This window comes from Podarcis erhardii (assembly GCF_964252035.2).
Source record: "Podarcis erhardii genome assembly, chromosome: 11".
NCBI classification, from domain to species: Eukaryota; Metazoa; Chordata; class Lepidosauria; order Squamata; family Lacertidae; genus Podarcis; species Podarcis erhardii.
In genome coordinates, this window is record NC_138501.1 from 19,032,492 (window position 1) to 19,054,959 (window position 22,468).

At 42.0% G+C, this 22,468-nt stretch overlaps 1 protein-coding gene across 8 annotated transcripts in view; it reads left to right on the forward strand.

Annotated features, from left to right (window-relative positions):
- Positions 1 to 11,557, forward strand: part of TRIM36 (tripartite motif containing 36) — a 49,283-nt gene extending 37,726 nt beyond the window's left edge. For 4 of the 8 annotated variants that reach the window (XM_081880421.1, XM_081880422.1, XM_081880423.1 and 1 more), the window contains exons 6-11: positions 187 to 440; positions 1,334 to 1,458; positions 2,355 to 2,648; positions 4,823 to 5,120; positions 6,231 to 6,323; positions 9,662 to 11,557. In XM_081880421.1, the coding sequence (XP_081736547.1) occupies positions 187 to 440; positions 1,334 to 1,458; positions 2,355 to 2,648; positions 4,823 to 5,120; positions 6,231 to 6,323; positions 9,662 to 10,028 (1,431 nt within the window). In that variant the 3' untranslated portion in view covers positions 10,029 to 11,557. The remainder of the gene's footprint in view (positions 1 to 186; positions 441 to 1,333; positions 1,459 to 2,354; positions 2,649 to 4,822; positions 5,121 to 6,230; positions 6,324 to 9,661) is intronic. The other 4 variants (XM_081880425.1, XM_081880426.1, XM_081880427.1 and 1 more) reach the window with 1 other exon arrangement.
- Positions 11,558 to 22,468: the final 10,911 nt, after the last annotated feature.

The following is a 22,468-nucleotide window of genomic DNA, read 5'->3' on the forward strand; positions in this document are numbered from 1 at the left end:
TTTTCAATGTCATTGTTTTGCTAAAAGCAAGAACAAGTCTTCTGGCAGACTACAAATTTTATTACGGCTCTTCAGATCCTTGAAATGTTAGCAGGTATGGACTCTTGTTTTTGCTGCAACAGACTGACCTAGCTACCTTTGGAAATTGTTCTGGTAGTTATTGAAAAATATGTTCCTGTTTTTCAGCATAATGGCGAAAGAGCTAAGGAAGAAGCATCTCACAGCTTCGATAAGTTGTTCGATGTTTTGGAAGAGAGGCGAGCAACTGCACTCAGGGCTATTGAAGCTTCCAAAAACCTAAGACTGGAGAAATTGCATTCTCAGATAGAAGAGTATCAGGGACTTCTAGAAAATAATGGCCTTGTAGGGTATGCCCAAGAAGTTCTTAAAGAAACAGACCAGTCTTGTTTTGTTCAAACAGCGAAACAGCTTCACGAAAGGTATGCCATTTATATTCTAAAATGTGTAGATGATGTCCTTCAAAACATGCCTTGTTCTTCACCATAATTTGAGTATAGACATCTGCATGTGGGGCAACTTCCCTTATGTGGAAGTAAAATTATTTTCTGCCCACTTTCTGTATTTTGAATCTAAGTGATATGTTTTGAGATCATGGGTCTCAAGTAGCTCCAATACACTTATAATTTCTTTGCAGAGGAGAACATCCTAGTAGATCGTGTCCCCACTTTCTTTCAAACTATCTTATGTCAACTATGCATCATAAAGTTTCTGATTAATTGAATAATCAATATATAATAAACTACTGGGGATTTCAATTCCACTGTTACATAGGAAAGTCAAAGAAGAAGAATACTTTGGCAGGTGACTCGTTTTATTCATTCTAAGACATTAGCAAAAACTAAAAGATCATATATTTTAGTATGGGTCTCTGGAAGGTATTGTTCATTTGCAAGATCTTTTCTTTCTCTCACTTGTAAGAGGCTAAAGCAGTCGTACTCAAAGAGTGTGGTGCACCAGCCACACTGATGTGGCAGTAGAAGATAGGAAGTGTGCTGGGCAGATTCAAGGACAATCAATATTATATTTTGTGAATGATTCATGTTCTTATGTAGCTGCATTGTTTTATGCTTTCTGAATGTCTTACAAGCATATTACAAAGTAGTTGTATTCTATGTTACAAATCAAGCACTGCTAGAAGTTGTTTCTTTTCGTTTTCCAATGCATTTCTTATCAGTAAAAAAATTAGTGTGGCGCAAGGAAATTTTTATTCTGAAAGTGTGGCCCAGAGAGAAAAGTTTGAGAACCACTGGCTAACTGGTTAAGAAAGAATGCATATGTATATATCTAGCTAGTAAAACTTTTCCACATACAGAATTCAAAAAGCAACTGAATCTTTGAAGAGCTTCAGACCTGCAGCTCAAGCTTCTTTTGAAGATTTTGTTCTTGACATAGCAAAGCCACAGGAGGCACTTGGGGACATGTCTTTCCTTTCGAGTGGTAAGTTGGAAAGGAAGCTCTGCTTAATCCCGCCCCTCTCCCCCACATAGTCTTTCCAAACACAATTTGCTCTCAGTTGAGTTTTCAAAGTTCTTCAAAAGTCAGTTGTATACCTGTAACAACTATGGGAATTTCTTAGTACTAGAAAATACCCTAATAGGCCATGTTACTATTGGGAATTTGGGGGAGACAGAACAGGTCCTTTGTACAGTGGTGCCTCGCAAGACGAAATTAATCCGTTCCGCGAGTCTCTTCGTCTTGCGGTTTTTTCGTCTTGCGAAGCACGGCGCTTAGCGGCTTAGTGGCTATTAACGGCTTAGTGGCTATTAATGGCTTAGCAGCTTTAAGAAAAAGGAAACAAACTCGCAAGAACTCGCAAGACGTTTCGTCTTGCGAAGCAAGCCCATAGGGAAATTCGTCTTGCGGAACGACTCAAAAAAAGGAAAACTCTTTCGTCTTGCGCGTTTTTCGTCTTGCGAGGCATTCGTCTTGCGAGGTACCACTGTATTGAAGAAGTAATCATAGTGTGGCAAGGTCAAGTCAGTATTTGACACAGCTGTGTGTGCTGTCATGCACATGCCGGAGCTGCTTTTTCTTGTAACCTAGTTGATCTCAGAGCATATTTAGATTGGGAATGAGTCCAGGAAAGGTGTTAGCAGGAGCAGCCAATGATTTCCCTGGAGTTTAATGTATTGTTACCAAGGGATTTGGTAGACGGTATGAGCAGCACTGCTGTTGAGTGAGTGACAACCAAGGATGAATAAGATCCAGCATAAATTCTGTAGAATTCCCTCCCAGCCCAACAACTATCAACTTGGAGAAGTCTTTGTTTTAATCTAGTGAAGTTAAAAGCTTGTTTGCAAATCTAAAAAATTATTCTTGTATGTTTAATTCAGGTGTTGATATACCAGAAATCAATGAGGAACAAAGCAAAATGTATAACAAAGCTTTGATCTGTTGGGATCATCCACAGAAAGCAGGTTCAGCTGATACTTACATCCTTGAATACCGTAAACTGAACAGAGAAGATGCTAACCCAGCCTGGCAAGAGACTGAAGTCTTCGGCAAGAGTGAGATCATCTCTGATCTTGACACTAACAGCAGCTATGCCTTCAGAGTCAGAGGATATAAAGGATCTATCTGTAGCCCTTGGAGCAGGGAAGTTACCTTGCACACACCTCCAGCTCCAGGTACAATTCACGTATTTTTGCAACTCCCAAACTGGTGGCTGTGGAAGGTTGAGGTCTTGCTGTGCATACATATATGAACACTCACACAGAATTATATCCATCACCAAAGTTATAATAAAATTCCATTTAATTAATATTTTAAGTTCCCCACTCCGCCTGCTTTAACCATGAGCCCCAATATTTAGCCCTAGGTAGCTCTAGCAATATTTCTGAAATGCGCACAGGTTTGCTCTTTGGCAAGCTTTTAAGGTGAACTCCATAAATGGGGGCAACTACAAGAAGTGTTTCCATATCCTATTTAAACTTGATGCAGTGATTTGTATTGTAGAATGACACACTTGGTTGATCTTAGGAGGAGGCAGTCTTAAGCTTCTGTTTTATAAACCACTTAACATTTACAAACACTAAAAATGCAGTATCTTTTTGCAGAGATACAACCTGAGAAACAATACCAAAACAAGCAAATGCAGATACTTAATTGTTTAATAAAGCTACGTAAATGTGACCAGGTGCAATGGCTATTGAAGGAGACAGTTTTAGGAGAGGAAGGACCAAAAGACAAGTATTCATAGTGGAACAAATGAAATACAAAGGAGAAGTTACGATAACCATTTAGAGCTCTATTAATAAAAGAGAGGTCTCTTTTGATCACAAAAGCATTAGTACAGTGTGGTTCTGATGACTCAGCTTTGTTAAAAGGTGGGCAGTTTCATTCCCCTGCACCAAGACTTCTGAATAGTTTCCAAGGTCAGCCCAGTCACCATGTCTCAAGGTAATGACTGATGAACACCAGGGCCTCATCAGAAAGAATAGGCTGCAGTTTTCTTACCATGCGTAGCTGCAGTGGAAGCGATGCCCTTGGCTGCTAGTAACATCTGAGCTTCCAGGTACAACAGCTAGTCCTGAAGCACTCAAGACTTCTGGGTGTGAGGGGCTGGGGGCAGGTGGGTGGTGAGGTTGGCACTGGCAGAACCATTCCAGCACTATCACCAGTGTGCCCTGACATGGCCACTGTCCCTTCAGGTAAGTGACAGCAATACTGCTGTGGTTACCCATCCCACATAAGTCTTGTGGTCTGCTAGCCAATCTTGTTTGGATTCAGTTTTGGGTTGGGAGTAACCAATAACAAATGCAGCTGTCACTACACAACGGCAAACATTGGAAACATATTCAGATAACGTGTTTGTGTCTAAAATAACACATTCTATTTGGTCAGTGTGTGTACCAATTGTGCATTCCTTCGCTGTATGTAGTAGAACAAAATCTAAACCTTGAGTATTGAAAATTAGTCTCAGTTGGTCTTTATATACTTGAATTTGAATGGTGCCTACATATGTTCCTCTATAGGTACTTCCTGGAAGGAGATATGTAGTGTCAAGTGTAAAGAAATATGACCAGATTGAATCATTTGAATCTGAAAAAAGAAAACATCCTTTGATGCCAGCCGAATAATTTTTTTGGGAGAAACGAAACTAATTATATTTAATTTAAAGAGCATAGAATGCACAAGGGATGAAGAAACAGATGACTGAAAAGTTCACTCTGCCAAAAGTTGATCCATAATGGGAGGACTGGGTTATGGAATCAAGGGAATGGGTCTGTGAATGAGAGGAAGAGCCGGAGCGTCGTACCACAGAGATTATTTATTAGTAGAAGGCTGCATTAATTGTGAATATAAAATTAAGTTAGTGCTGATGGTCTTCAGCACCTGAGAGCTCATACTGCCTTTCCCTTCTTGCTAAAGAACCAAGGAGGAGATTGTAAACCATAGCAAGCAAAACTATTTAAAATATTAGAACTTCGTAGCAATCACAGTTTCTTAAAATATCAGATATTTAAGGGAAGAAGTGACAATGTAGTGCCCCAGTTGTTGGCAATTTCAAAATTACGATATAGAGAAGCCAATACCATTTGGCCCACAAAAAGAAATTAGCATAATTATGGTGTCTTAAGGAGAAGGGCATCCTTTGCATCATGCTTATTAAAACAAACAAAATCTTGGGAGGTGAAGTTAATTGCACTTTAAGAGGATTCATGGTGCCACTAATGTGTTCTAGTAATTATGTCTGAGATTCCTTGTCCAGTCTGCTGATAGAGTAAAAAAGTGAATTAAAAAAATAATAATTAGGAATATCTCAATCATTAGATGCTGATATAGGATGCATATTTTTCAGTTTTTAGTTTCCTTTTCGATGACAAGTGTGGCTACAATAGCGAACACCTCATGCTGAATGCGAGGAGAAATGCTGTGGAAAGCAGGGCTGGATTTCCTTTGCTTCTGGGAGCTGAACGTATCCAAGCCGGTTGCTACACTACATTAGACTATGTTGTTGGAGACACCGGTATTGTGAAAGGGAAGCATTTCTGGGCTCTCCGCGTGGAGCCCTATTCATATTTGGTGAAAGTAGGAGTTGCATCTGATGCTAAGATCCAAGAATGGTTCCAAAATTCTCGTGATCTAACAAGCCCAAGGTGAGTAATACTTTTCGTCTCTTTTGTAGAAGCTAATGCGAAGGTTATATAAGATAAAAGCCATATTGGTTGAAGTAACAGCTGGATTGCTGCCTCAGCTGCCTTCACACGGGGAAGGCGGTCTGCCTTTTTCTCCTGGTTTTAAATTCTCAAGTTTTAAATAAAACTTGGGATTCCCCCCAGCCGTGCTGATACACCCCACTTGCTTCTCGGCAGCCATCTTTCTGGTTCCATTTCCAAGATTTCACGATTAGAGAGTGATTGTTTCTTTTTAGAGATTTTGTTTCAAGTGATTTCAGTTGGAGTTGGTCTCTAAAAAAGCGACATCCTCTTGATTGCTTACTCATGTCCATGTCAACATGACATTTGTTCCTGCCTTTCCCCCCTTGTGAATATTGGTCACTGTAATGTACATTTCCTACAACTTGTATAGGGAAGAGGAACACAGATTTGATGCTAGTACTTGTGTATCAGAGTTGGTGCTCGCATTTGTGTATCAAATATCTATATATGCATTTCCAAGAAGCACATGGGCATAAAAGGACAGATTGCTGATTTCGTTTTGACTTGCGTGCTTGTACAAGCTAAATTTCTACTCAGTGCGCAGCAGCAACAATAAAAAAGCATTCAGCTCAGAAGTGCGATAGAGTGTGATTCAAAAGCAAACTGTTACAGATCATTGCTCAGCACTGCAGCAGCTCACACTAGCAGGCAAGAAGCCTCCTTTTTACGGTATTGTATACATTGCTTAAATTGAGCAGAAATAATATGTGCATGCATGCAGACAGCAATGCATTCACGGCTACTCTTCTAACTCAGCTCAGACCCTTCAGGTCAGTCTCCTTTGACCTCCTGCTTCTAGCAGGAGGGGTGGAAATGAGGAGGACAGGATCTAAGCTGCCTTTTCAACTTCTATTAGCTTCTTTTCATGTTCAGCATCTGGGGAAACTATTCCTTCTGCACTGGATGATGATTCCAATGCGGCTGCTGTGATGGGTATTTTGCTAATGCTGGCTGCCCATATTTGTCCTGAATCAGTTGCTTTGTTCATAATCCTTGTTTTCCCTCTTCACTAGTACTGACAAGTGCCGTTTTAATTTTTTTTTTAAGATTACAGTTGCGTGACACTGTCGGGGAGAGAAAAATCTTACAACATGAAGAAAAGGGCCAGAAAGAGGAGGAGGGGGGAAGAATGGAAAAAAGGTGGACAATTTTTTAAAAAATTAATACAGTTTGAAATTGCACATTTCTCAGAAGCACAGTCCAGATTGTTGCTAGTAGAAATAAACATCTGCCCAGCTACTTTACATCCTATGTAAAGCAAAGATGCAAAGACTTGTCTCTTCAGCATGTGTAGATGGGGGCTATTTTGGCTTCCCACCTGTTGCTTGATTCCCAAGGTTGATTCATGCCTTAGGCTCAACCTCTGTATACCTGCATTTTTTGCTGACTTTAAATATCTTCCTTCATAGCCTTGGTTCTTCAATTTTTATTTATCATACACTAGAACACATCACAGTAAACACAAACTTACAATGAACTACCCAAAGCAGGAATTTGAAGTGTTTGCTGATCTCTATTATACAGCCATCTTTCCATCCCTCAGACAATTTTCCTTCAACCTCCTGCCCTGAACCTGAAAAAAGGAATTATTATTATTATTTGCAGAGTGCTTTCTTCTTCTTTTTGAGAGTCTCAAAATGATTTCCTCCCCCAAATCCTGACTCAACTGAGGGTGGAGGTGTATGTTAGAAGAAGGTTCCAACTCACTCTCTATATGATTTTGTAAGGCGAACATGGGTGCATGGGATTTTGCAAGAGAGAATTGGAAGGTGAAATGGAATAGTAATACTTCCTAGCTCTCAAATGCTGCTGCTAGTAATTTCTACCATTACTGCTACACTCAACGGCAGTGTTTTTTCCTGTTGCACACTTAAAAATGGAAGTGAAGCCTGTTTGGGAGAAGAACTGGAGGCCAAAGAGATTTCATGGGTGTGGGAGGTGTTACATCAGCAAGTGTGAGCTTGGGAAAATTTGTCCGCAGGGATATAGATGGAAACTCTGTAACCAGTATGTGGGTAATAACCTGCACAGAATAAATCCATCATCATCATCATCATCATCATCATCATCTGCCTTAAGAAACAAAGAGTTGTATCCAATGGTGACTTGGCATAGAAGTGCTTCTGCTGGGGCCAACCAAGACTCCTTCTTTGTGCTAATCCCCCTTGCCAATTGCAGCCCTCTAACTTCCTCAGACTCGGCCCTCCAGATGTTTTTGGCCTACAACTCCCATGATCCCTAGCTAGCAGGACCAGTGGTCAGGGATGATGGGAATTGTAGCCTCAAAACATCTGGAGGGCCGAGTTTGAGGAAGCCTGCTCTAGTCCATACCATTCTAGAGTGTCCCATAACCAGTGCTTTTTTATTGGGAGGGGTACGCAGGGGTACGCATACCCCTAAACATTTTGTGAATCTCAGTTTGGCCTCATTGACGGCAGCATTTCAGTATGGGTAGGAAAATGAGAGTACCCCTAAACATTTTTATTTATTTTTTTAGAAAAAAAAGCACTGCCCATAACCCTTGGGAAAAACTTTTGGGAGTCATTGGATAGGGGAGGATCAGTGAAAATTTTGAGAGAGAAAATGTGAAGAAGATACCGTATTTTTCGCACCATAGGGCGCACCGGACCATAGGGCGCACCCAGTTTTTAGGGGGGCAAATCAAGAAAAAAAATATTTCCCCCCCCCCGCCCCAAAGAGCAACGTACAGGCTGCACACAACCTCTCCCTGCCGGAGGCATTGCGCGCAGCTATGGAAGAAGGCAAGGCAGCGAGCAGGATGGATCCTGCTCGCTGTTTTGGCTTCCCCTTTAGCCCCGTGCAGCCTCTCCTTGCCAGGAGACGCTGCGCAGGGCTAAAGAAGCCATAGCCCCGTGCAGCCTCTCCCTGCCTGCATTTGCTCCATAGGATGCACACACATTTCCCCTCAATTTTTGGAGGGGAAAAACTGCGTCCAATAGAGCGAAAAATACGGTAAGTTACGACACACAGACGCTTATAATTTCCAATTTAGACCTGGTCTTTCTGCTCTTGGCTGTTAAAGTTCATGTTTTCTGGTAGCCAACATCCAGCAGCTCATTTCTAAGAGTGTAGATTCTAGCATTAGGGTTTCCTGCTTGCCAGGAATAGGATCCTACTTTACCTGCTGGGGATTCCTTTGTTATTTGCTCCACCTCAGTTCACGGAGAGCAGTAGCCTCTAGCTGTAAGGTTCTTGAATCCAGATAATTACTCTCATTTGTGCTCAATTATCGGGAAGCCATGTTAGGGCTGACCTAGTTCATAGTGATTTTTTGCAGATGAGAACTTATCGCTGGAGGCCTGCATATGGTAAGTCCAGCAGAATTACAAAGGAAAGGTGTTTAATATTTATAACATTTGGCATAGAACAAAATGGTCAATGACACTGCAAATTTTAATTCAAGAAAGTTTCTTTCCACAGAGGAAATAGTTCAGGGGATGATGGTGACCAGGTACATGCTCTCTATAAAATAGAAAGAAACAACTTGTAGTTGTCATGAACTGTACCATGTATTCATGTTGCCAGAGCCTGTTTGGCTTCACTTCCTCAAACATGAGAACACTGCCACTGAAATACTATTTTCAGAAGAGGAATTACTTTCACTGTTTCAGAAAGTTAGAATCCTCTTTTGATTCGTTTGTTTTATTGAACGTTGCTGATAGACATTACCCTGTAGCATAGTAGCATAGTCCTCTTGGTCTCAGAGGTACCAAAGTTGCTACTTTACGCAATGCCTCAAACTTTGACCTCGTATACTATTTTCTCAACTGTTTACATTTGTACTTGGCCTTCCTCAGGGGAAATCAAAGCAGCATTTTAGTCTTACAACAGCTTTTGAAGCTGAGAGACAAGTGACTCTTGTCCAGATTTCCTGAGCTTGCTTCACAGTTGACTTACCTAGATTTTCATTCTTCAAACACGTTTTGACTTCTTCCATCCTGTGGAAGGCACATCAAACAAGATGTGGGGGGGGGGGCAGGATGCCCTATATGCATTGTAATTGCTGCTTGCCTTGAGTCTTGGCCTTTGGCAGTACAATTTAAGAATGTGATATCACTTGAGATGGATGTAACATATCTCCAAGGACACAAGCCAAGATCCTGCTCCAAGGACCTTGCTGTGGTCGCAAGTCATACTGGCAGGATCACGGAGGAGGGCCATTTTTCCATTGTGAAAAAATGTGGTTAACTCGCATGATCATGCATGCAGTTCTCATTTAAATCTGCACAAATCTTCCTAGTGTTGATGTTATGTAGATTCTCAGCACACCTTCTCCCTGCCCTCTAGCATACTTTGGGACTGCATGGCAGAGGATCTGGTTTCATGCACAATGTTTTAAGGGTCTGTGCTTTATTGTGTGAAATTTACTGTGTTGGACTGTGAGAAAACTTTGAAGATTTTAGGAGATACTCCAGTATGTCTAGTATACATCAATCAATGTTGTGTTCTTCTTCCAGATATGAACAAGACAGTGGTCATGACAGTGGGAGTGAAGACATCTTTGTTGAGTCCCTGCAGCCTTTCACACTGGTAACCTTAGGCATGAAGAAATTCTTTATTCCTAAGGTTTCTCCTGCTCCAGCTGCTTCCAAAGATTCTATGAACAGAATTCTTCCCATGCCATCATGCATTGGAATCTGCCTTGACTATGACAAAGGCAAAGTTGGATTCTATGACGCAGACAGGATGAAATGTCTTTATGAGCGTCAGGTAGACTGCTCTGGTAAAATGTATCCAGCTTTTGCATTGATGGGGAGTGCAGGAATTCATCTGGAAGAAACGATTGCAGCAAAATATTTGAAATACGAAGATGAAGACATGTAATGCCCAAGGATCCATCTTTAGCATTATGTCTTAATTACATCATATCTCCTAAGTGCTTTTGCTGCAACCCTGCTTTTGAGTCTTTCTGTTTTCGTTTCGTTTTTTAAGTGTCACAGAAATTTTTCCATCTCTACCAGATTTCTTTTTGTCCGGAAAGAGCTTTCTGGGGCCACTGCTTGATCTGTCTTTTGGCATGCCTTTGGAGCCTTCAGAAATCAAATGGATTAGCAGTCCCATTGCCTTTCATAAGCAGGAAGTCTGGTGGCTATCTGGTTTTAAATTCTTACTTAGCTGATGCTTGCTGGCATTCACATTCCATTTTAAAATGGAAATGGGCCCTATGTAACAGTGCATTTCTTATGGTTATGCATTATGTATGCTCCTTGCTTGAAAAGGAGTTTATTTCACTACATTGCGAGTGGTTAGGTGTCTCGGTTACTATATTTGCATGGGAGCAGAGTACATTGTGAATCTACACTGCAATAGAACACATAATAATTGGGAGATAGATGTGAATCACAATGATTGCCTCCAAGATGGATTTATTGTGACTCAAGGCAATTGACTTTTACAAACCTGTCTGTCTATCAGTGATCAATAGCAAGGTTCTTATGTGTGTTTTCAGTGTTGTTGGTTATTTCCTATATACTGTACTTCAGTATATTTAAATATAAGTGCAATTTCTCTTGAAACATCAGACCTTGCTGTTGAAAACTGCATAGAGAGAGATTTAAAAATGCAGGCCCAAATGGTAATATTATAGATTTTTTTAAAAAAAGAAAAAGTGAACATTTTTTTGTTTGCATAGTTTATACTGTAACTTCTTTTAGAAAAAGGTTTTTAGTGTGTTTAGAATAAAGTGTACTGACCATTAAGTTTGGAACACTTTTGCCTTAGGGTGCCCTTGTCAATTAGATGTGTTAGCTAGAAAGTAATCCATACAAAACTGACTGAAGCTCCATATAGTCTGCTTAGCTTGTGGCAAATGTCGCTCTTAAGCAGAGGTTGGTGAAGCACTGCACTTCTGATCATCATTTTCTTTTGGCAGAATTAAATTTGTGTAATATGTTTTGCTAAATACTGTTTAAAAATACTGCAACAGGTTTCCCAAGGTTTGGCAGCTGCTGATCATTCGGGATCATAAAACTGTAGCCCAAAGCGTTACTTTTAGCTTGTGTTTATTTATGAGATGCTGACTAAGCCATAACTTATTTATTGTACAGTGAAGTGATATTCTGCTTTTTAAAAAGAACCCCCACCCCCACCATAATTTAATCAACAAGTGGATTTGGACATTTCTGCTACTTTTATGCACCATACTCTTTCAATCAGTACTGAGAATTAGTGGATTGTTTGGGACCTATTCAATATAAATGTGGTGCTTACACTTCAGCTGAAGGGACCAGGGGCAAAGATACCCCTTGCCTGTCTATGCAGAGCTTCTTGCTTTAAACTAAAATTGAAAAGTTTTAAACCACCCAGGAATGTTGTGTCATGGTTTCGTTTGGTCTTTTTTTTTAGAAAAGGGGGGGGGGAATCCATCCAGTTTCTACTGAAAAGAAAGAGCACTTTACATTCAGACTAAGTGAAACCTTGTGTGGATCATTCACATATAGCTGCTATAACTAACAAACCTGTTAGGGACTACTGTGTGATCTGCAAAGCTCTATACAAGTGTACATCATGTAGACAATTTTCAGAAGATAATATTTGAAGCTTTAATGCAAACCGTAAGGCCTTGTTTGAAAATATTGTGAAGTGGAAATGTAACTTTCTCAAGATTTTTTAAAAATAAAGTATGTCAAATAAAAATGTCCTTATTAAACACTCTTGGTTATTACTAAAATAATGGCAACTCCCTAATAACAGTTGACAACTGGATTTTAGGTGTGGGGAAAGCTGATATTGTATTGCTTTCTGGCTGCATTTCAAAATGTGAATGGTATGAAAACGAAGTAAAGCAACTGATTTAATTAGCTCAAGACAAATTTCCAAAACACACTCCAAATTTGCTTATTATTTCGCACTGATTGTGCAGCATTGTGATTCATACTTGTTTTTTAAATGTGTAGAAATAAACAAGTAAAATATTTAAAACAACAAAAAACAAATAAGGACAATCACAGCTCATAATTTCAGGGTTGCCTGGAACAGTATCAAATGTAGCTCTCAAATGCTTGAGTAAACAAGACAATTTAGCAAGTTCCTCCTGAACATTAATAATGAGAGAGGGGTGCATATAGCCAGTGAGGACATTCCACAAATGGGGAACTACCACTGATAAGTCCCTGTAACAAGTCAGTGCCAGCTGAGCAGCAGCCTGCAGTGTCGCCACCAAGACGACCTCCCTTGCTGATTATAGGGCCCAAGTTCACATTTTGGGAACTGCTCTTTTGGATCCTTGGGTCCTAAGTGGTTTATAGCTTCTGAACTGGGCTCACTGGCAGACAGTGCAGCACTTTCAGGGTCAGTGGTGCAAGAACAGGCTGTCTCCTACTTGCTGCAGCCTCTAGACTATCTTCAAGGGCAGTCTGGTGCAGAATCTGTTACAGTAGTCCAGGTGGGATGTACTGAGAGCATGGGCAAATAAGGTCAGGCTACTGCACAGCTGTAGCTGACAAACCAGCCTAAGCGGTGCATAAGTACTCCTAGCCATTGGAGATTTCAGTGCCAGTAGGAATCTGGTACTCCTAGACTGCACCCCTTTCATTCAGGTGGAATGCAACTTCCCCCCAAATATTATTAGGAACTCCAATTCCTGGACATGAGAATTCCTGGACATGCGATCTCATGTCCAGGAATTGGGGCAGGGGGGAAGCATATTCCTTCCTCATTGTTGGCCTGCCAGCCCCGAACCTACTGATTGAACCCATAAAAGAGATGTTCTTTACAAGTTTGGGCTTGACTTGAGCTGGAGACTATTTCTAGATCCTTGGCCCTGCAATAAGGCCTTCTCTGTGCACACTGCCAACTCCAAACAGTACATCAAACCAGTCCAACTATTTATGAAAGGATTTGTTTGTTTAGCTAGACATGCCCTGTCCCAGAACTCTCAACCCCTTCCCTTCTCCATTTGCTCAGATAACCCCCCTGGCTTGTCTTAAAGATTCTAATACGCAGTTTTATTTTCACTTGCTCTCAATGCATAAAAGCTTTTGTTTGCTGGTCCTGGTTCTGACACTATCTTAAATCATTTGCAAAGGATGATTACACATTTCCCCTTGTCCTATTAAGAGTTGGTTTTCAAGACAATGGATGTCCTGAATTGGGGCTGATAATGTGTGTATATATATATATATAATCTTTCTTCATCCCCAACTCTGTATGTTCCCACTGTTAATTGTTCATCTTTGTGGAATTTTTATGTTGATCATAGTGCTGTCCTGTCAAGCGATTTGAGTACAGTATTTGATGAAGAAAGCCCATCTCTTAATAAATTATCCAAACTGATTGTTTCTTGAAGCTTTTCATAGATATGCTAGCTTTGTCATTAAAGCTTTCCCCCATATTTTTTCTTAACTAACTTGTTATAATTGAAGGGTTTTTCCTTTTCCATATTTGGGCAATGCAGAGTTTGTCTCCAGTCAATTGGCTTCTTATATGCTGAAGAGCTACATTTCTTATTTATTATAGCAGAGGAAAGAGACTCTCTCATTTATCTATTTTCCCTGCGGATGCGGCCTTACTTGGCTTTGGGAAGGCGTGAGAGCTCTGGCAGCACATTGGAAATAATGCTTGAGGGCTTTGGCAGGGTTCTAGAACCAGCATATTTCCCAAAGTTGGGCAAGGGCTTCGTGGGATTTAGGAAGGTGATGGGAGGGCTCTGGAACATTGTCAGAGCCCTTGCACCTTCCCAAAACCAGGTAGGCAGACCTCCACCTTGTGGGGTGGGGTGGGGTGGGGGTTGGTTCCAGGTGTTCCTGGCTTTACTTTTTGTGTGTGTACAGTGGAACCTCCATTGTCAAACGTAATCTTTTCTGGAAGACCATTTGACTTCCGAAACATTTGACAACCGAGGCACAGTTGCAGTTGGCAATTGCAATGGAGAAACACGCCTCAAAAGCTGTTCAGCTTCCGAGGCGCGTTCGAAAATGGAAGCATTCATTTCTGGGTTTTGGGCATTCGGATTCTGAATTGGTTGACTTCTGAATGCTCGAAAACCAAGGTTCTACTGAATATACATGGACCTGTGAAACTGAACTGTTGCATAAGATATCTTAACATTGGGAGAGCATCGCAGAACAACTGATAAAGTGAAATGAAATTTGGATAGTCCAGTATTAACCCACCTCTAATGCACTATTATTGCATCAATGACATGCCAAATAATATACCCACAACGCCATCCCAGTCTGGAGGGGCGCTTATAGCAAGTGTTCATGGAGGAAGAGGACAGATTTAAGTTTGGGGAGTGTGCTGTGAACTTTAAAGGCTCCCTCATCCCATGCAAGATGTTTCAGAAGGAAACTTTTTAATCTCTTCTGAGATTAAAACTAAGGCACATCTGCACAATATTTTTAAAGCACTGTGATGTCATTTAAGGGTCAATCCTGGGAACTGCATGCTGAGTGGTGGTGTTGTTTAGTCATTTAGTTGTGTCCAACTTTTTGTGACCCCATGGATCAGAGCATGCCAGGCACTCCTGTCTTCCACTGCCTCCAGCAGTTTGGTCAAACTCATGCTGGTGGCTTCGAGAACACTATCCAACCATCTCGTCCTCTGTCGTACCCTTCTCCTTGTGCCCTCCATCTTTCCCAACATCAGGTTCTTTTCCAAGGAGTCTTCTCTTCTCATGAGGTGGCCAAAATATTGGAGTCTCAGCTTCAGGATCTGTCCTTCCAGTGAGCACTCAGGGCTGATTTCCTTCAGAATGGATAGGTTTGATCTTCTTGCAGTCCATGGGACTCTCAAGAGTCTCCTCCAGCACCATAATTCAAAAGCATCAGTTTTTCGGCGATCAGCCTTCTTTGTGGTCCAGCTCTCACTTCCATACATCACTACTGGGAAAACCATAGTTTTAACTATACAGACCTTTGTTGGCAAGGTGATGTCTCTGCTTTTTAAGATGCTGTCTAAGTTTGTCATTGCTTTTCTCCCAAGAAGCAGGCGTCTTTTAATTTCGTGGCTGCTGTCACCATCTGCATTGATCATGGAGCCCAAGAAAGTAAAATCTCTCACTGCCTCCATTTCTTCCCCTTCTATTTGCCAGGAGGTGATGGGCCTAGTGGCCATGATCTTCGTTTTTTTGATGTTGAGCTTCAAACCATATTTTGCTCTCCTCTTTCACCCTCATTAAGAGGTTCTTTAATTCCTCTTCACTTTCTGCCATCAAGGTTGTGTCATGTGCATATCTGAGGTTGTTGATATTTCTTCCAGCAATCTTAATTCCGGCTAGGGATTCATCCAGCCCAGCCTTTCGCATGATGAATTCTGCAGATAAGTTAAATAAGCAGGGAGACAATAGACAGCCTTGTTGTACTCCTTAGGTGACTCCTATTTCCTTCACAAAACTGCAATTCTCAAAAGTTCCCTGGCGGGAGTGTCAAAGCACTCTGGAAATTGTAGCTCTGCGAGGGGAATAGGGTTCTCCTGTTGACCCTAAGCATCCTTAACGAAGCACAGTTTCCAGGATTCTTTGGGGGGAATGCCACAGCTATTAAAATGGTAGGATAGTGCTTTAAATGTATATCACCCCCCCCCCCCGGTATAGCTCTATAGCAGCTTCTCACACATAAGGGCTCCTCTTCAGGTGTCTGAGCTTAATGCCTGGGAATTGGGGCTAAATCAGCCACATGACAGTGTGGCATCCTCATTCCTCCTGTGGCTGAGTGCCTCCATGTGAGTAACAACTGTGAGGAGAGCTTCTGTCTTCACCTTCAAACATCCTCCATGTAACTTGTCCAGTAATATTGGCTCAACAACCGTGAGATGCTTTTCTTTGCTGTTCTTCGGTCTTGCCAGTAGATGGTGACCATCAACCATGCAGCAAGCAAGGAAGAACGATTTTCATTCACAGCCATTCCTTCTGTCTAGCAGAGTTGCTGCTTTTTGGTATTTATTGCCACACGGAAGAGAGAAGCATATCTCAATCCTTCGGGACAAACAAACAAAACTGGCAAATTCTAAAGCAACCACTGGGGTTAGGTTGCCAGACAAAAGAATTGTGTCTTTTAAGGTTTTTAAATAGTTTGTGGAGAAATCATAGCAACAAACAACAAAGTCTCCCCATATTTTATTTTTTTTAAAAGGCCTTTGTAGTAATAGCATTTCACTCATGATTAATTTTCAGAAGTTGACCAAGGAAACTTGACTTGATGGTTTTATGCTAGATAACGGAGTTGGGAAGGGAGGTGAAAATCCCAGAACACTTGATAGATTGAAAGTTTCCATTTGCAAAGTTGATCAAAAGAATAATGCAATCCTATACATGTCTATGGATGACATACAGCAAGGAAACTCTGTGCATAGGACTAAGCAGCTTTATAGTCTCTCTTCATTGGAGTCCAGGATGAAAAAGGTTTTGTTTATTTCCTTGTTTACGGCTTTGTGTGTAGTATAAAAAGTGCCTGCACAACCTCTAGTACAGGGGCAACCCTCCAGTTGCTGTTGGATTGCATTGCCCGTCAGCCCCTGCCAACATGGCCTGTGGTTGAGAATAATGGAAACTAGTTCATGAACATCTGAGGGAGTCACACTGATTATCCTTGCTCTAGTACAACCACCACTAGGGCCAGATGGGGATTGTCAAGCCCATCTAGGAGAAGGAAAACTTTGATCCTAAACCTCCACTGCCTTGCAAGATGTCTTTGGGAGAAGAAAAGGCTAAGGCGTAAACCCTACACAAATCCTGAGTGGAGTCCCTAAGACAACTGGATGGTGTATTGTACACCTCCTTCTGGCAACTCTTGCAGCCAAGCTGGTGCCAAACGTATTGCTCTGCTTTCCTTTGGACCACATCAGCCAGGCCAAGAGAGGGGTCTTGTTCTCTGCCAGCCCAAGACCTCCACGCTGCCCAGACTTGTGCCCTGGTGAGGTCACTTCAGTGCTGCTAACACAGCAGTTTGACCTCACCTCCATTGTCTCTCAAGATATATAGATGCCAACAACACCGTACACCCACCACATTTTGAATCCTATATCATACCAACCAATGAGATCCATGGGCTATTTCAGTTAAACTGAGCTCTGCTCCCCACCCGCCCCACCCTAATCTGCAGCATCTTCTCCAGGGACCCAAGCAGGTGAAGAGCTACCTGCTTTTTTTGTGACAGCCCAGAGACAGCATCACTGTCCCACTGTACAGTACAGTGGTACCTCGGGTTACAAACACCTTGGCTTACAAACACTTTGGGTTACAGACTCCGCTAACCCAGAAGTAGTACCTCGGGTTAAAAACTTTACCTCAGGATGAGAACAGAAATGCAGTGGCGGTGTAGCGGCAGCAGGAGGCCCCATTAGCTAAAGTGGTGCCTCAGGCTAAGAACGGTTTTGGGTTAAGAACGAACCTCTGGTACGAATTAAGTTTGTAACCAGAGGTACCACTGTAACTCTTTAACAAACCATTTGGTGGCTTTTCTAACCTCAATCTTTCATTTCATCTGGCTGCTTTTATCCACCAAACTATTTGATTGCCTTGGGGCCAAATTTCATTCTCTGCTTAATGTGTAACATGCAGCCGTTTTGTCTTGTTTTTCTTGTGTGTGTGTGTGTGTGAGATCATTTTCAGGCTTGCCACATCCAGGGTGGGGAGGGCACAGCCATTAAGATTGTGAGACCAAAGAACTAGGACTATTAATATTTAGAAAAAAACTGCTGTAAACAGCTGTGAGACTATGGGAGAAAATAGGAAACACGTCAAACCAACCAAATAGCCAACAAACTCCTGTATCATTGGGCATCAAATCCAGTGTCCTTATCAAACAAAACAGCCAACCTGCTCAGGGCAAACCCAGTTCTTGACCCACATCTGATGTCAAGCCAACTTTTTTACTTTTTGTTGTTGTTCTAAATGTGGTTGGCAGGATTCATTTGTCCCGATGTCCCTGTAATACAATGTTTGGATCTAAACGCGCCGAAAGTGGAAAGAGTAATAGGGCTTTTTGCATGCTATAAACCCCGAGGCCTTTTCTGTACCCCCACCCGGATTATCTCTCTCATCTCAAATGCATTGGCATCTGATGAGGTTGCTCTCTTGAACCTACCTCTTTCTCTATTGTTACACACATTGGAAAATGGGAGGGATAACCTCTGTGATCTTGTTTTCCTGCATGAATGCAACACCTATGTTTAATTTATTATTCTTTGGCTATTGCTGTTGCTTCTGAATGTGACTTGAATATTTCGCGCCACAGTATTTAAAATAGTCTCGACGTACTGAATGGCTTCTTGCTTTTCGTTGATACAGAAATAATTGTTGTTATTCCTGATTGGCATGCTATCTTATGCTGAACCAGGAAATGGAACTTTTTTTAAAACAACGTCTCCTTAAACTGTGTATCTTTCCTGCACTTTACCTTTTTATATGCAGACTTATAAGACCTTTTAGTGCCTATGTTAAAAAGTTTAAATATCAGGAACTTTTCTTTTTTAATTTTTTTATTAAATTTTCTGTTTTACAATTTCAAATATTCATTTTACATCCTTAAAATATCAATGACTTCCCTTCTTCTCTTTCCATGGTTCATTTTACATATCTTAAATCCCTGCATATTTTACAAAAACTATACCAATCAGTTTTCCATTATTGCATCCATCAAAACTTACCTACACTGATGAATTTATCTTAATGCAGCCAGCGTTTTCAGCTGTATACAATTATCTTCCATATATTCAATAAACGTTTTCCAATCTTCTTTAAACATATGTTCTTCCTGTTCTCTTATTTGATATGTTAAGTCTGCAAGTTGTGCATATATTGTCAACTTAAGTTGCCATTCTTCTTTGGCTGGGATATGGCTATATCAGGAACTTTTCTATCCTCTGTTATCACAGACCCTCCCAAGTGCCCCTATTTTCCAGGGACAGTCCCGGATTTACAGAAGCTACCCCAGTTTCTGGTTTGATCCCCTAATGTCCCACTTTTCCCTTGGGACTTCCCTATTGCAATTGGAGAAATGTGGGAGGGTATGGTAGGATGTCCCTATTTGCCTTGGAGGGTATGGAGTCAGGTGACCCCCAAGCCAAGGAGATAAGTAACTGACTTCTCTGGTAGCATAAACAAAATGTCTAAGGAGGAATTTTATTCTTCTAAAGCTCTAGTGAACTCAGAGAAGAAACACTAGGGGGCACTTTAGTCCATGTACAAAACATTACTTCTGTCTCAGCAGTGCCTTTCTTAGTAGAGGTGGAAGTGCAACCACAATTTCTTGCCACAATTTCTGAATGCAGCTCATTTCAGTTTCTGCAGATGTAAAAGGCACAAAGCTGAAATACATATCAAGAAGAGTCGGACTGAAATATCTCAATGGAACAGGAGTCCAGCATCCTCTATATCTGCTGATATTTTAAAATATTCACAAATTTACGTAAAACCACTAAGTAGAAATGTGGTTTCTGGAAAAATGGCCATGAGGGGGAAAAAAAGAGGAGGACGATTGACACATAGGTGGCTGAAAACTCCTGACTAGATTTTTTCCTAAAATATTGACACAAAGGTTGACATTGGGTAATAATAATAATAATGCCCATTATTATTATTTCCCCAACTACTCTGGGCGGCTCACAACAGAATATTAAAAACACGATAAAACATCAAACACTAAAAACTTTCCTAAACAGGGCTGCCTTCAGATGTCTTCTAAAAGGTACCAGATACAGTGGTACCTCTGGTTACATACGCTTCAGGTTACAGACCCCACTAACCCAGAAATATTGCTTCAGGTTAAGAACTTTGCTTCAGGATGAGAACAGAAATTGTGCTCCGGCAGCGCGGCAGCAGCAGGAGGCCCCATTAGCTAAAGTGGTGCTTCAGGTTAAGAACAGTTTCAGGTTAAGAACGGACCTCCGGAACGAATTAAGTACTTAACCTGAGGTACCACTGTACTTGTTTATTTCCATGACATCTGATTCTACAGGGTGGGTGCCACTACCAAGAAGGCCCTCTGCCTGGTTCCCTGTAAACTCACTTCTCGCAGTGAGGGAACCGCCAGAAGGCCCTTGGCGCTGGACCTCAGTGTCGGGCTGGACGATGGGGGTGGAGACGCTCCTTTAGGTATACTGGGCCGAGGCTGTTTAGGGCTTTAAAGATCAGCACCAACATTTCGTTGTAGCCAATGAAGTAATTGTGCTCATCTAATGGAGGGCTAGGGTTGAGGGAAGTCCCAGAGCAGATTTGGGGGTGGGGTCATGGAAGGGAAGTTTGTTTGTCTTATTACATTTATATTCCACCTTTCCTCCAAGGCACTCAAGATGGTGTACATGGTTCCTCCTCATTTTATCCTCCCAACAATTTCATAAGATAGGTTAGGCTGACAGACTGTGTCTGGCCCAAGGTCAGTTTCATGCCTGTGCGGAGATTTGAACCCTGGTCTCCCAGCTTCTCACTTTAACACTCTAACCATTATACAGTGGTACCTCGGGTTACATATGCTTCAGGTTACAGACTCCGCTAACCCAGAAATAGTACCTCAGGTTAAGAACTTTGCTTTAGGATAAGAACAGAAATCATGCTCCAGTGGCGCGGCGGCAGCAGCAGGCCCCATTAGCTAAAGTGGTACCTCAGGTTAAGAACAGTTTCAGGTTAAGAACGGACCTCCGGAACGAATTAAGTACGTAACCAGAGGTACCACTGTATACCACACATTGTGTGAGCACTTTGACTTCATTAGATACAACCGGTTGTGGGGTTGCCTCTATCCGGCAATAGGAAACGGGTTCGAGAAGTGGGTCTTGCACTGCGCATATAAGTGGGGGGAAACTCTTTCACCTGGCCTTAGGAAACGGTGCAAATAGTTGTCCTATCTTAAACAGAGCTGTGCACACCCATTGAAGAAGTGGCTGGCAATGTCGGCTGTCAAAGCACCAATCACCTAATGAGGAAGTAATGTAGGAGGAAACTATCCAGGCACTTTCCATCCATCAACAGATTGACACCGCAACCAAAGCTTAGACCTCTTTTTCAGGGAGATTCTGTATGTAACCTGATACAGAAGTTCAGCACTGAACCTGGCCTTATATATTCAGATATAATAGTTAAAGAAGGCTCAATATTTCATTTAGACCAATATGTTTGCAGAGTTACTGGTATTTAAATAGGAAGCAAGACTATAAATTCCCTCTCAGAGGACAGTAATTAAAAATGGTTGGAAATTTTTTATCAGTTCCTAGCTGGAAAAATGAGCAGCAAGAACCACCTTCTTCATCTTACTAGGTACTTGACATCCATCTTCCATTAGTGATATTAAATTAATGGAAGAAGCTGATTTGCCAGCACTTCACTTGCTGAGTCAAGACTCTGAGCGTTTAGTTTAAGCTTCCTTGCAAGGGATTTTGCATTGCGGTACCAAAACTCAGTCAGCTTAATCTAAAAAACCGTTTGATCTGAAGGACATGGAGTCAAGCCTATGCTCACTCACTGAAATGAACAGCATGGAGGCACTGTCTCCTCGATAAGAACCAACCACAGGGAGCCAGTGTGGTGTAGTGGTTAAGAGCAATGGACTTGTAATCTGGTGAACCGGGTTCGCTTCCCTGCTCCTCCACATGCAGGCATTATGTCTCTGAATAGCATCTAGCAGGGGGACAGAGGGGTCATCTAGGCATTATATCTCTGAATAGCATCTAGCAGGGGGACAGAGGGGTCTCGTCCCCTCTAAAGGGGACACCCCCAATAGTCTATGGCCTGCAGCAGGCCTCATGGGGCCTACTCATAGCCGCGGCAGGCCCTGTCCGGCCTCACTGCAGCCACAATGGGCCTCACGGCCTCCTCTGGCTGCATGACGTCACCTCACGCACTCGCACTGGGTCTCCCCAAAGTTGGGTGGAAGCCGGTGCCTGTGGACTGTTGAATGGCCTCTTTAAATGTGAAGGTTCATTATTGTTCCACAAGATGTGTATGTCTTTAAGGGCCAGAGCAAATAACGAGACCCAGTTTTACAGCTGTGAAACAGTATAGCAGGTGCTGCTAAGTTGCAGTGGCGTAGCGTGGGGGGTGCAGGGGGGGCCGGCCGCACCGGGCGCAACATCTGGGGTTAGGGCAAATCCACGGGTTGGGGGCGCAAATCCACGGGTTAGGGGGCGCAAATTACTTGCCTTGCCCCGGGTGCTGACAACCCACGCTACGCCACTGCTAAGTTGTGTTAATTAAGCTGTGTCAGCAATTGGGTATAGTATATAAAGAGCAGCACCTAGCTCTCTCAGTACCTTGGGGGATGGGTTGGTGGTTGGGTCGTGCTTGTTGATATATTTGGTGTAAAAAGAGTTTTTGCTTTTGTTATTAAAAC